The sequence below is a fragment of the Mus pahari genome, chromosome 12, assembly GCF_900095145.1.
Source record: "Mus pahari chromosome 12, PAHARI_EIJ_v1.1, whole genome shotgun sequence".
Classification (NCBI taxonomy): Eukaryota; Metazoa; Chordata; class Mammalia; order Rodentia; family Muridae; genus Mus; species Mus pahari.
In genome coordinates, this window is record NC_034601.1 from 70,793,400 (window position 1) to 70,805,836 (window position 12,437).

General features: G+C 35.0%; 1 protein-coding gene across 2 annotated transcripts in view; it reads right to left on the reverse strand.

The window, feature by feature from the left end:
- Positions 1 to 12,437, reverse strand: part of Tmprss15 (transmembrane serine protease 15) — a 116,934-nt gene continuing 104,497 nt past the window's right edge. For both annotated transcript variants that reach the window (XM_021209664.1, XM_021209663.1), the window contains 4 exons: positions 9,220 to 9,401; positions 7,732 to 7,827; positions 4,554 to 4,696; positions 1 to 948 (listed from right to left, as the gene is read on the reverse strand). In XM_021209664.1, the coding sequence (XP_021065323.1) occupies positions 793 to 948; positions 4,554 to 4,696; positions 7,732 to 7,827; positions 9,220 to 9,401 (577 nt within the window). In that variant the 3' untranslated portion in view covers positions 1 to 792. The remainder of the gene's footprint in view (positions 949 to 4,553; positions 4,697 to 7,731; positions 7,828 to 9,219; positions 9,402 to 12,437) is intronic.

Genomic DNA, 12,437 nt, shown 5'->3' on the forward strand with positions numbered 1-12,437 from the left:
AGTGGAGCAAATTAATTTATTACACATTTTTGCCTTTAGTGGGGTAATTCAGCTGTGTCTGAACAAAATTTTCACATATTCAGGATAGTCTATAAACTGTATATTTTTAAACTTGTTTTTTTAGATTAAAAAAGATGGCTTGAAGTCAATGTAAAGATTATTTGTGGAGAATGTGGGTGTAAAGTAGTTGACTTTTATGTTGATGCTAGGACAGGAGAGAAACCTTTGCATGTTTTATTTACCTAGAAGAAAAGCACAGTTATGATGTGAATGTGTCTGTGACATGGGCTCATAATAAATGTAGTTTTATGAACAGGGAAATATTATATTTAAATAGAAATGTATGTGAATGGAGAAGAAAGAAAACAACAGTGACTCTGTTGGTAACAATAAATTGAAATTAGATGTGTTACAACAGCTCATTTCAAAAAAATGATACACTCCAGAGAAACTACTTCATTTCACTTCTGCACCCATTTTTACTTACATGTATGGAAAATGTCATAAAATAATATCCCTTTACACAACAGAAAATGATAACAATTTATTCAAGACAAATAATGTCTATAGAAGAGTAATTGTTGTGAAACAGAAATGCATTTTATGGTAACTTTATGTTGCACAGATTAATTTTAATTTATAGTTTTGTCTCTCTTCCCCATTCCAGCATTTAAATGATTTAGCTAAAAATATAATTTTTTTTCTTCTCATGAAACTCTTAGTTGCCATACTAGTTTGAAGGAAAATGAGGAAAAAAATTGCCCATCACTTATGTTTGGGTCAGGAAAATGCCTAATGTAGAAAGCTATGGATCCATTCTATAAACTGTGAGACCCGGACATATACCCCAGGGTGATTAGGCAGTGCACACTGGACTCCAAATGATGTCACACCAACAAGGAACCATCTGTTGTTTTCTTGGCACATTAATGGCCCTCCGGAATCCCCCTGAAGTGAGAACCACAAAAGAAAAGTGTGGGTAGATAGCCAGTCAGTATCAGTAAGGACAACATGCTAAGCCCACCAATCAAAAACTAATGTATAGGAATATGATTGCTTGACAGCCATGCTTCTGTGTTCTCACTGCCATTCCAGCCGTGAGAATACTTTCTCATGAGATGGCGCAAATGGTAACAACAGGAAGTTAATAATTCTGATGGTACACCTCTTAGCAATTATTTTCTCACTTTCATTATTGTTTTTCAGCATAGTCCCTAAAATGGTACAATAAAAAAAAAATCATGTCATCCTAAACAAACCACTTAATTCACTAATGTGCGAAAGATCAGAAAAGCCTTTGAAGAAAAGGCAAAATATTCTGTTGGACCACATTACTGCGTGTTAAGGTTGTAGTCTATCCCTATGGCTTTCCTGAGCTTGGTGCAAAATGGAGGACTTCCTCCTCTTATCAGGACTTTCCTTTCTCTGCCTGATTTGGAGGGCCTGCCGCCCATGTCTTCTACCTGGGGAATGTTACATCTCTCCAGATTAGAACCCACTCAACAAGCACCTCACATTCCAGAAAGGCCTCTCCATGCAAATGAGGCAACCCCAGTATGGTAATCTCTGCTCAGTGATTTATATTCACTCTGAAAACTCATTCCCACTCTCCAGGGTTTGTGTATATAGCCCTTGTTCACCCTGAATAAAGTGTATGGGCACACACTGTTTCACTGAATACCTTCTAAGAGAGCTATACCACTAAAATTTTTGGAGAATTCCTTCTCTTTCCAGCACTGCTGACCCACCCATTCTGGATTCTCACTTCCTCCTTTGTTCCTTTCCTCTCCAGTGTTCACCCTGAATAAGGAAGCCAAATTTGGAACCACAGTATTGCACATCATGATTTTAGATTTGAAAATCTTAAGATCTCAACAGAAATAAGTAAATCTCATGTCTTCTGGCAACCAGAATATGCATTCACTTGAGATTTCATTTATAGGAGGATGTCTTTTGATCATAATGCAAATGATAGTGGGTCCTAGTATATTTAATCATATAGGTCTTATTTGTGTGCAATGTTTCCTTTCTAATGCAAATAGAAATGACATGGACATGTAGTAGTATTATTTAATTATGAAAATTTCTCTCATATTAATTATGCACTGAATTCTGGTTATTTATTTATTTATCTGAATTCTGTTTATTTATTTATTTATGTATTTATTTATTTTTGAGGAAAGGTCTCAATATGTAGCATTTCTGATCTGGAACTGGCTATGCTTGGCTAGAGATCCCCCAGTCTCCCAGAAAGTTATTTGTTTTTATATCACAAAATAGTATGCAACCTTATACACTTTGAACGAAATGATTGCCTCAATAGAATATTTAAAATTAAAACAGATGTTAGGAACTATCTTGAGAGATTCCTTGTCTGACAGTTTCATCATCTTTGGTGCTATATTCAAGGGGAAAAGGTGACTTGTCACAGTCCTTCAACTTCACAATTGGGTGCAGAGGATTTCAAGAGGCACCAGAAAGCACAGGTTACCTATATTCAAGGTGAAACACCTGAAACAAAACTGTCTGAAGGAATGGCTGTGATTTCCATTTTTGTATGCTGAGGCCTTCATCTGTATATCTGAAATACTTATGGGGAAGTCATGTCCACCATATGTTACATAGTATTTTGAAGTCATTAAAACTAAACCAAGGTTTAGTCAGAGGTTTTTAAAAGGAGTCACCTGGTTCTTCCTATTTTATAAAAATAATTGACATTTTATTAGGTAAATATAAGATATTGATGTTAGAATTAAGGACTTTAATTTACTTAGTGTATACGAAGTCAGTTTGAGTTGCAGAGATTCATGAACCATACAGAAGGCTTGCTGCCTTTCTCCTGGGTGAAAAAATCAATATCCAGACACATTATGCTATTTATTATGTAAATTCCTGGCCTTGATTTTATAATTTTTTTCAATGATGTTTCTATTATTATTTCAAATAAATATAAGTACTTAAATTATAAACTAAAGAAACAACACAAAATACTAAACCTGTGTGTTTATACTTGGACACTACTTGCAGTATATAAGAATATATAGTATACATTAATAAAAACACAAAAGATCTCTAACTTATTTAAATGTGAGGGTATATTGGCTATTTTTATCTAGAATAATGGTTCTCAAACTTTATTTTATATATATAAGAAAACATTCATCATTGGGCCTCAATTTAATACTCTGATTAGCTGTTGTATGTTGTATTCTAAAATTTGCAGTTTAAACAAGTTCCATGGAAAGAGATCCATTTGATGGACTTTAGGCTATGTTTTTGATGGTGCTGATAAAGAATGCAGTTTCTGAGAGAATAATGAGATGACATTTACTTTTCTTATCAATGAGAAGTTATTTTATACTATTTCTTATTGGCTCTGAACTCAGAAGACTACCTCAAATATGCAAAGGAATTTGGCATGCCTGACTGAACAGATTTTTAAAGGCTAAAAAAAAAAATCAATGAACATATTCAAACAATGATATATTAAGCATTTTAAATAATGTGTTATTATTTGATCAGTTAATAGTAAAGTTAATCAAAAAAAAAAAAAACTGTGTTACAATCTAGTGATGGCTACTCAACTATAACAACATTCTATTGCATGAAATATTTCTATGCATTAGGAATTTTTTTCTTGCTAATGAATAATATGCTTAGATCCTGTTGAAAGCAGAGCCAAACAAGATTTCACAGGTCTGGAATGAGTTACTCACATAATTGAACTCTAAGATCAATAGCTTTAGCCATCATCTTTTCTACCTCATTTGTGAGGTGTCTGCTAAACAACCCCCACCCCCATTAACTGTAATTGAAGCTGCATAGCTGATTTCCCTCTTACAAATAATTCTACAAATCACATGTTAAGTGATAATGTATCTTTTCCTTAGCACATTTATTTATTTTATAAAGAAACTATAAAGATCTAGAGGTAAATTTTAAACAAGTATAAAGCCATTTGATTTGTATAGAGTGTTTATCAAAGCAGAATAAATATAAAAGCAATCTGAAATTTTAACATAACTTAAGACATTGATTTAATTAGGGGGTATGTCTACAAATTTATATTCTTGTCTGTTAAAAATTATTGTCAAACTATTTTATATATATATTTATTTATTATATAAAACAAATTGCTACACTTTAATGTAGTATAACCATTTTCTCATGGTATAAATGGCTACTTTCACATCTGTAAATTATTCATTTGTTCTGTAATAAGTTTAGTTTAATTTAATACAGTAGATGTGGATACATTAATATTTTATTTCATTAATTTTCAAATACTTAAGATTTTCCTGATAATGTATTTAGTAAGTCTCCTAATAAAATATCCTAATGAGTCTGTTTTTAATGTTTGCTAATCACTTTACTGTGTTATCCTTCTTAACCTTCTCCATAAGTGACAAGTTACCTAAAAGCTTGCCTAAAGTCACTCATTTTCAACATGAAAGGGTCATTGAGCATCCTTAGTGATTTTGTGATTCCCAAATTATATCTAAACAAAGAAAATGCTATCTCAATGTATAAGATGACTACTGGACTATATTTACCTGACAAGAATCTATTCCCCCTTCTTCATATCCTGCACATATCATACTTTCAGTGATGTTGTATTCTGGCAGCTGTTGCTGGCACTTTTCATTGGATATAAGAGGAACATCAGCTTCTTTCAGTACATCAACAGTGGATCCTGCTTGAAATGGGAAATGCAGACAGCCAGTCAGTAATGATTAACAGGCATCCTTGAATGAAATGCCATCCATCTGATTTATCCCAGCATTTTGCTCTCATTATCAAGGACTATGTGGATGTATAATGGAACTAACTACCAACCTTGCACTTTAAAGTACACAATAAACCCATCTGTGCACTTTGGCAAATGGATAGCATCTCTTTCTTCCTTTCTTAAGGGGTAGTAAGAACTGTGGATTGGACTAGGGTGGTCTTTAGACATTTTCAGTATTTTTTAAAGAGTTACAGTATTGCTGGTAGAAACGAAGTCTGCCAGCACAAAGAGTTCATTCATGGAAATCAGCACCAACTTGGATATCCAGAAGAGCTTTTCATCCAGCACCTGAGGAGGTGCTTCCTCCTGTATAAAGGCATTCAGCTCCTTTGTGGTTCTGTGTGTGTGTGAGCAGGTGCACACTGAACAGAGGACAAAGCCCGATGAACTGTGCTCTGCTCTGGGGGCAATAAGCTTGCCATCCCAGGCAGGTGAAGTGAAAGGAAGCATATTTTAGCATTGTGTGTTTGCATTTGTTTTGTATCACAAATCACTCACTGGAAGTATGAATCTCTCCCTCCTTACTAAACTACTATTCCCAAGAAGCTTGTGAAGCAAGCAGGTGTTAGTACCTCCAGAAAAGGAACATAAGCACTTACTCATGATTAGCTATTCTCTCTGATGTAACAAAAGAGATAGAAGCTTAAATGTAACTTATTATATCTGCCAGGCAATATTGTAAAAATATATACAATCCTATTTTGTGGTAAGTTTCATTGATAACTTAAGAACATTACTATATTAAAAAAAAAAAAACAAGGTGTATGTCTGGTTATGTGTGTGATTTAAGTGCAATTCAACACACACACACACATGCACACACACACACATACACACACACACACACACACACACAGACACACACCTCAGTATTTGTACATGTGTAGCTGTATGTTATCTAGGGGAAAAATGTCTCAAATATGCCCTCTTTTCTTCTTATGGCATAAAGGTCTACAATGGATGATTTAAATGTCTAGGTCCTATGATGTAAACAGTTGGGAAGGGAATGTAGAAATAGCTCTTGACTCCATGATCCCAAGTAAACCACATACTGCCTGTCACTGGATACAAAAAATTTGGCAGATTTCAAGTTAAGAAAGCAAACATAGGAGGAGACTGTAACCGAGAGGAACGTTTAGTACCTCTCTGTCATCTGTCCTGTGAACAACAAGGATGTGTCATCAGAAGAAAAAATACAATGAAAACAGAAACCCCTCTTTGTAATTGCCCCCGAATATAAACTTTGTTTGAATAAGTAACAGAGATCTTTTGTAAAGGAAACTATGAACAATGTCTGTATATTTAGCATTTCTTTCTTTTACAACATTTTTTGTTTTTATTACTTTTAAGTTATATGTATGTGTGTGCCGAGGTGCAAAAGAGTGCAGATGCCAGAAGAGGGTGTCTGATACCCTTAAACTAGAGTTAAAAGCAGTTAGTTATGAACTGACTACATTGGCGTGAACTCAGGTCCTCTGAAAGAACAGTGTACACTCAACTGTTTGCTGACCCATCTCTGCAGCATGTATTTATTTCTTTATATTAGTGTCTATCTGGATGATTGAAAAGATACACAGATATAAATATAAAATAATATTATAAAATATATGGCCAAAATTGATTATTTTAAAGTACTGGTTGCCCAACTTAAACAGTTTTCTCCTCATCTCTTCCTAATGAAAAATATGCTCCTAAATACCTTCAATAATTAATTAATAAAATATATTCCTAGGACCAGAAAATGGGATTCTATGAAATTGAGAGGGTATACATCATAAGGCAAAATTAATAAAATTCATGAAAACATGTAAAAAGGATTGAAACATGTTCTCACCATTTCATTATAAATGATTTCTGATGTTGTTTGCCTCTTCTGGCTCCACATGGCCTTTAGAGACATGTTAATTCAATTAAACATATATTTTAGGCACAGTAAGTAAGCCATGATTGCTCAGCTCCAAAAAAAAATTCATGGAATAAAGAGTCTTAAATCTTGTTAGCAGATAATTTGTTTTAATGTCTATATTGTGGCTAAAAATTGTTTTTTTGAAGTTTGAAAAATAAAACATCCTTCTCATAATCATTTTACTATTTAAGTTTCAAAGATAAGAAGGCATTGCATTTTTCAAGCAGAGGAAATAAAATATATATAGTCTTTGCCTTGAATATACTTTGTGGACAGCAGTCATGAGATACTGTCAGACAGATAGTGTGACTGTTATAGAGAATTGTATTGAGCTAGCAAGCTGGTACGTGCTGGCCCCTAAAGCTTGATGCTTTCTTTAATAAGCAAGTTGGCTCTTTTATTTTTTAAAGATTATTTTGTGTTTATTCTTTAGTATATTCTTACATGCATACACAGTTTCTTCATCAGCTTGACCCAACTCTTGTCTCATTGCATTTAAAAGCAAAGTTAAAGAACAGAATGGAAACAATGTATTTACACATGGCCATGTATGACATCTGTTGAGGTTTCATGTCAACATGTCTCATAAGACCAAAAGCTGGAAAACAATTGAGCCATTACATACATTTTCTCCAAAGGATATTTTCAAAGTGAGTACTTTGATTCTGAGACTAAGCTTCTCACTTTTACTTGTGGATTTTATTTTAAATACATCTGAAACAATTAGCTATCATTACTATAATATTTTGTGACTGTAGAACTCAGGTTCTCCAGACAAAAGTGTCTTTCCTTTTTGTCTAGCCTTACTGAACATTCAAAACTCTGTTCAAGATGTTGTAGTCTTGAAAGGAACTTGAAAATGTTAGGTGTTATTAAACATGCATAAACATGAATATAGTTCTAATAATTGTTTAGCAGGTTCTGCAAATATAATAGACTAAGAGATGTATTAAAAATATTAAAATATCCACAGCAAATTTCAGTAGCACATATTTTTCTACTAAACATTTTCTCATTTTCAAATGTGATAACTTACCGTTTATTTTATTATATCCCCAGCCAGCAATTGAACAAATTCTTCCTGGAATAAATATTTGATTCTCTTCTGGTAAACAAATAGGCTGTATATAATCTGAAAACTCAAGCAAAACAAAATAAACAAGAGGAGACCAATAACAACAAACAAACATACTCAGAGAGACAGAATGCCACTCTTGTTTCTAACAAATTAAAAAAAAAAGCAACAAAACCCCAAAACCAACCATTTCTAAACATTAAATCTAAAATGGTTGTATTTGATTTCATTATGCCAGAACACCTTCAGATAATAAAAGGCAAAGACATTCAGGATCAGTACTTTCTTGTGTTTGATTTTATGGTATTGGTGGTCTCTTTGGATTCCTCTAGTTTATTCTCTAATTACTCTTTTTTGTTCTGTCCTGAAAGCCTTACTTCAGGATTCATCATTTGTATTTGGTTTTTAAATATTCATGGTACTCATTTGAGAACAGTTCCAAGTTTGTAAAATGTTTGAAATGCTCTTTTAAATTTTTATTTATTTTATTTATATGTGTATGTTTATATATACGCATGCATAGATATGTATATATTTATAGGTATACATGTATGTAAAATTTTACTCATTTACATGTAGAGGGCAGGGGACAACCCTATAGAGTTGGTTCTATCCTGTCATCTTGAGGTATTCAGGAGTGAACTCAGGTCATCAAGCCTATAAGAAAGTGCCTCTGCCTGCTTGGCTCTGCCTGTGCCTTTTAATGCTCTCTTAAAGTTAGTTAAGAAAAACATACTGTGTGGTGTTTTAAAATATTTTTGACACCTATAACCATGTTAAACCTGCTTCCCCGACAGTTATTCTACTTGGATCTTACAGGAGAATCACGTTTGTTCTTTCAGCATCCACTTACAAGTAATTAGATTTTTCAGTGAGCATCTGATGCCCACAGATACAAGAAAAATACAGAAAAGAAGATGACCCCTAAAGTGTGGTGCTGCTAAAGACTGTAATTGTCTGCTTTACCATAATCCACATGTAGACCAACTTCATAAATTTACTTCTTGCATATTAAACATGAGTATAATCACGATAATTGTTTTATAAGGTTCTGCAAAAATGAATTAATTTCACAGAGGGTGCTGATGCTGCCACAGCTGCTTGTGGGCAACATAGCCCATGCATCTGCTCTTTTCTCCTGTGTCTTGTTTTGTGCATTGTGGTAGATGGACCCATGTTTCTACTGCAGGGCAAACAGATGCAGCAGGCACAGTTCCGGATGCTTCTCCATTAGAGAACTGTAAGAGTTCCTTAAAGCTGGATTTAAACACTGGGATGAGAAAGATTTCATACATTTTCCTTTATACGTCAATTGCATTTAGGTTACAAAAATGTCTGCAGAGAATTGCCAGTTTTTGTGACTTCAAACCTGTACTGCTCTGGGTGACATTTCAAGTCTCATTTTGGCTTGCTGTCAGCAGATGAGATGACTAGATGTAGTTCTCTTACCTGTGTAATTTACTTTGAATTCAAGGTGCATCATAGCAATGTCATTGACCTTTCTGCGTCTGTCATAATGAGGGTTTATGACAATTTGATCAACCACCCGTCTCACTACTTGAGGAGAAGTCAGATTTGATTGCATATGCAGGCCCAGGACTGCTGTCCATCTGGTTGGATCTAGATTTCTTCTGAAGATTGTAATAAGAAAATAGTTTCAAGAAACTTTCCTTCCATAACAGAACTTTCCAGAAGATATCTAACACAAAAAAGTTAGAACTCTGCAGAATTTCCGTTCTGTAGCATCCCTGATTCTACTGTGGAATGCTTTTGTCAAAGTAAGTTTTATTTATTTTTTTCCCACTGGACATACTTAGGGATTGACATTTGAAGTTTTGATGTAGGCATGCTGTAACGTTTAAGTCAAGGTAAGCATATACATTTCCTCTAACCTTATTTTCTTGTGGTGAAATTATTCAAAATTCTTTCACTCACCATTTTGAAATGTATACTCCAGCACTGTTATCTGTGGCCATACTGCTCTACGATAGAATACTAACTTTTCGTCCTACTATTCTTCTGTTTGTTCCGCATAGTCTCTCTTAACCATCACTGTATTATTAGTTTCGAGGAAATTATCATTATACCAGGAGGATAAAATAGTGTTATTCACAAATGGTGGTGTTGGTTCAGGTATTGATGTTTTAGGAAGTAAAACTAGCAAGAGAGTCATGGAAGAGCAACACGAGAGTGAAACAGACATTAAAATAAGTAGGATTTTGTGAGTGTAAACTGAATCCATTCTCCACTTTACGATAAGAAATGGTACAAGAGCAGCCTCCTGAAGTTTGTCCAAAACGCTGTTTTCTCATAGGAAGGGGTTTTGGCCTCTATAGTTATCTTTTTCTAAATAAGATGAAAATCCCTGCAAGTATATATCATCAATTACAATTTTATGGAGTAAAAAATTAAAATGTTTCTGGAATGGAAACTGATACTAGAGTAAAAAAGTCCATTAAGAATGATCAAGAATGGTTTCAGAAAGAACAAAAACATCAGATTAATTGGACAACATTGGCTACGTTTCAGCAAATTTTGACAACATGCAATAATTATCACAATTATCCTAGTTAGCATAATAACTGGTAGAAGGACATGAATCTACAGTATGCACAAAAGAGAAAAATGAAGGCACGAAAGAAGTGGTAGCACTGTGAAAAGTGCGTAGACAACAAAGCCGCACTCAGTTTCTATTCTATCTGTGAGTAAGTCTAAGTATTATGTAAGTCCAGGAAACCAAAGCACAAGACACTGGGAGGAGCCAAAAGCCATCATTATCTGCCTGTGTGCTGTTCATGGAGACACAGGAATCACCTTTGCGCACTGACCTCGGTATAGCTTCCAGGATGCCATGTATTATGATTTCCTTTTGCTTAACTCCTCTTTCTTTATCCCCCTCCATCTCTCTTTCGTAACAAGCACTAAGTATTGGAATATTTCAAGATTCTGCATTAGTCTATTTTTAAACTATACTTTTACTCCAGATATGAGCTTATCCAGTGACTCTGTGAGTTCAAATATCAACAGCATGCTATTATAATTCAAGTATTGCTTCTCTAGAGCTTAGATCCATATGTCAATTGACCAGTGTCAATAGAGACCCCCAGCCAGCCATAATTAGGAAAGAAAGTCTAAGTTGGAGGGTCTCCATCAGGTCCTTCCTCCAGGAGTTCAGTGATTCCCCAATGGAAGAAGGAAAAGAAAGACTGTAGAAGTCAGAGGTATGGCGGACACCAGGAGATCATAATCGCCTAAGCAGGGTTCATATGGGCCCACAGATACTAAGTTGGCAAGTACGGGGCCTGCATGAATCTGCTCTTGGCCCTTGGAGCATAGGTTACGGCTGTGCTTGGTGTTCTTGTGACACTCCTCAGTGGGAGGAGACGCATCTCTGATTCTTCTGCCTGCTCTCTTGGAACTCATCCTCCCTTTTCCTTGTCTTGTCCAGACCAGATATGAGGGCTTTTCCCTGGTCATATTTTATCTTGTCTTGTCCTATTTGGCTGTCCTTTTCTGAAGAAAAAATACCAGAGGGGAAGTGGATCTGGAGGAGAGAGTAGGTGGGGGAGCGGGAGAAGTAGAGGGAGGGAAGACGTGGTTGTGCTGTATTGTGTGAGAGAAGAGTCTATTTTTCAATAAAAAGATAGCTCAGAAATAGTGTATAAGACATTTTATTCCCTTTTACTCCCTATTTATTCTCATTTATCTCCTCTCAAAGACTGTACTTCAACATCCAGCGCTATTTCTGTTCCTTTAAGAGCCAAGCCAAGTACATCAAGGATTCTTGAGGTTTCTAAAGTAGGCCGACAACACTGTTACACCAGAGTGTCTTTGTCCCTAGGCAGTTATATAATCATATTATCTGTCTATTACTTCTTTAGCTATTCCTTCAACGAGATCAGTGAAGATCTCTCCTGCTCATCTAGTGCTCTCTGCCTGTGCTGGTGAGATGCATCTTTAGCGCACACATCATTTTCTGAAACATTTATTTGGATGTTTCCATCCTTTAACATTTAGAGTAAGTAATACTGGAACGGGAGTTTTGTTGGTCCTTATAGCAGTATCATGGCCAAATATTTGCAAAATGCTTCGGGAAGGATGAGTTCTCAGCAAATATCCCTTTTCTGTATGAAAATATAAAAACTAGAAAGCAAAGAAATACTTGAAGAGACTGAGTAACCCCTAGTCCCCAGTTATATCTAAAGCCATATAAGCTCATGTGTTTCCCCAAACCAAGGAAGAATAAGATTTATCCATGAATTCAAGGTGGTAGGTGTTCCCAGCATAGAGACAACTTGGTTGATCTGATACAGAAATATGTGGAAAATACAGCTTCAGAGAAGTCTAATAATTGCAAAATGTCTGTCATAAAAACAAGGAATTAAAGGATGTGTTAGGAAAGTGTCAAGTAGAGATTTTTGAATAGAAGAGCTGAGCAGTCCATGTGCTGGGTAAAAGTACCCGGGTAAGGTTGTATGAATGTAACAATTTTGTGCAGTGTTAATTCAACTAGTATCTTGATCAAGCAGGGTAAGGGGGGATGGAATAGGGGGTTTGCAGAGGGAAAACTGGGAAAGGGGATAACATTTGAAATGTAAATAAATAAAATATCCAATAAAAAAGAACTGAAAAAAACTTCTTGAAACAAAATTCTAACATTTTCAGGG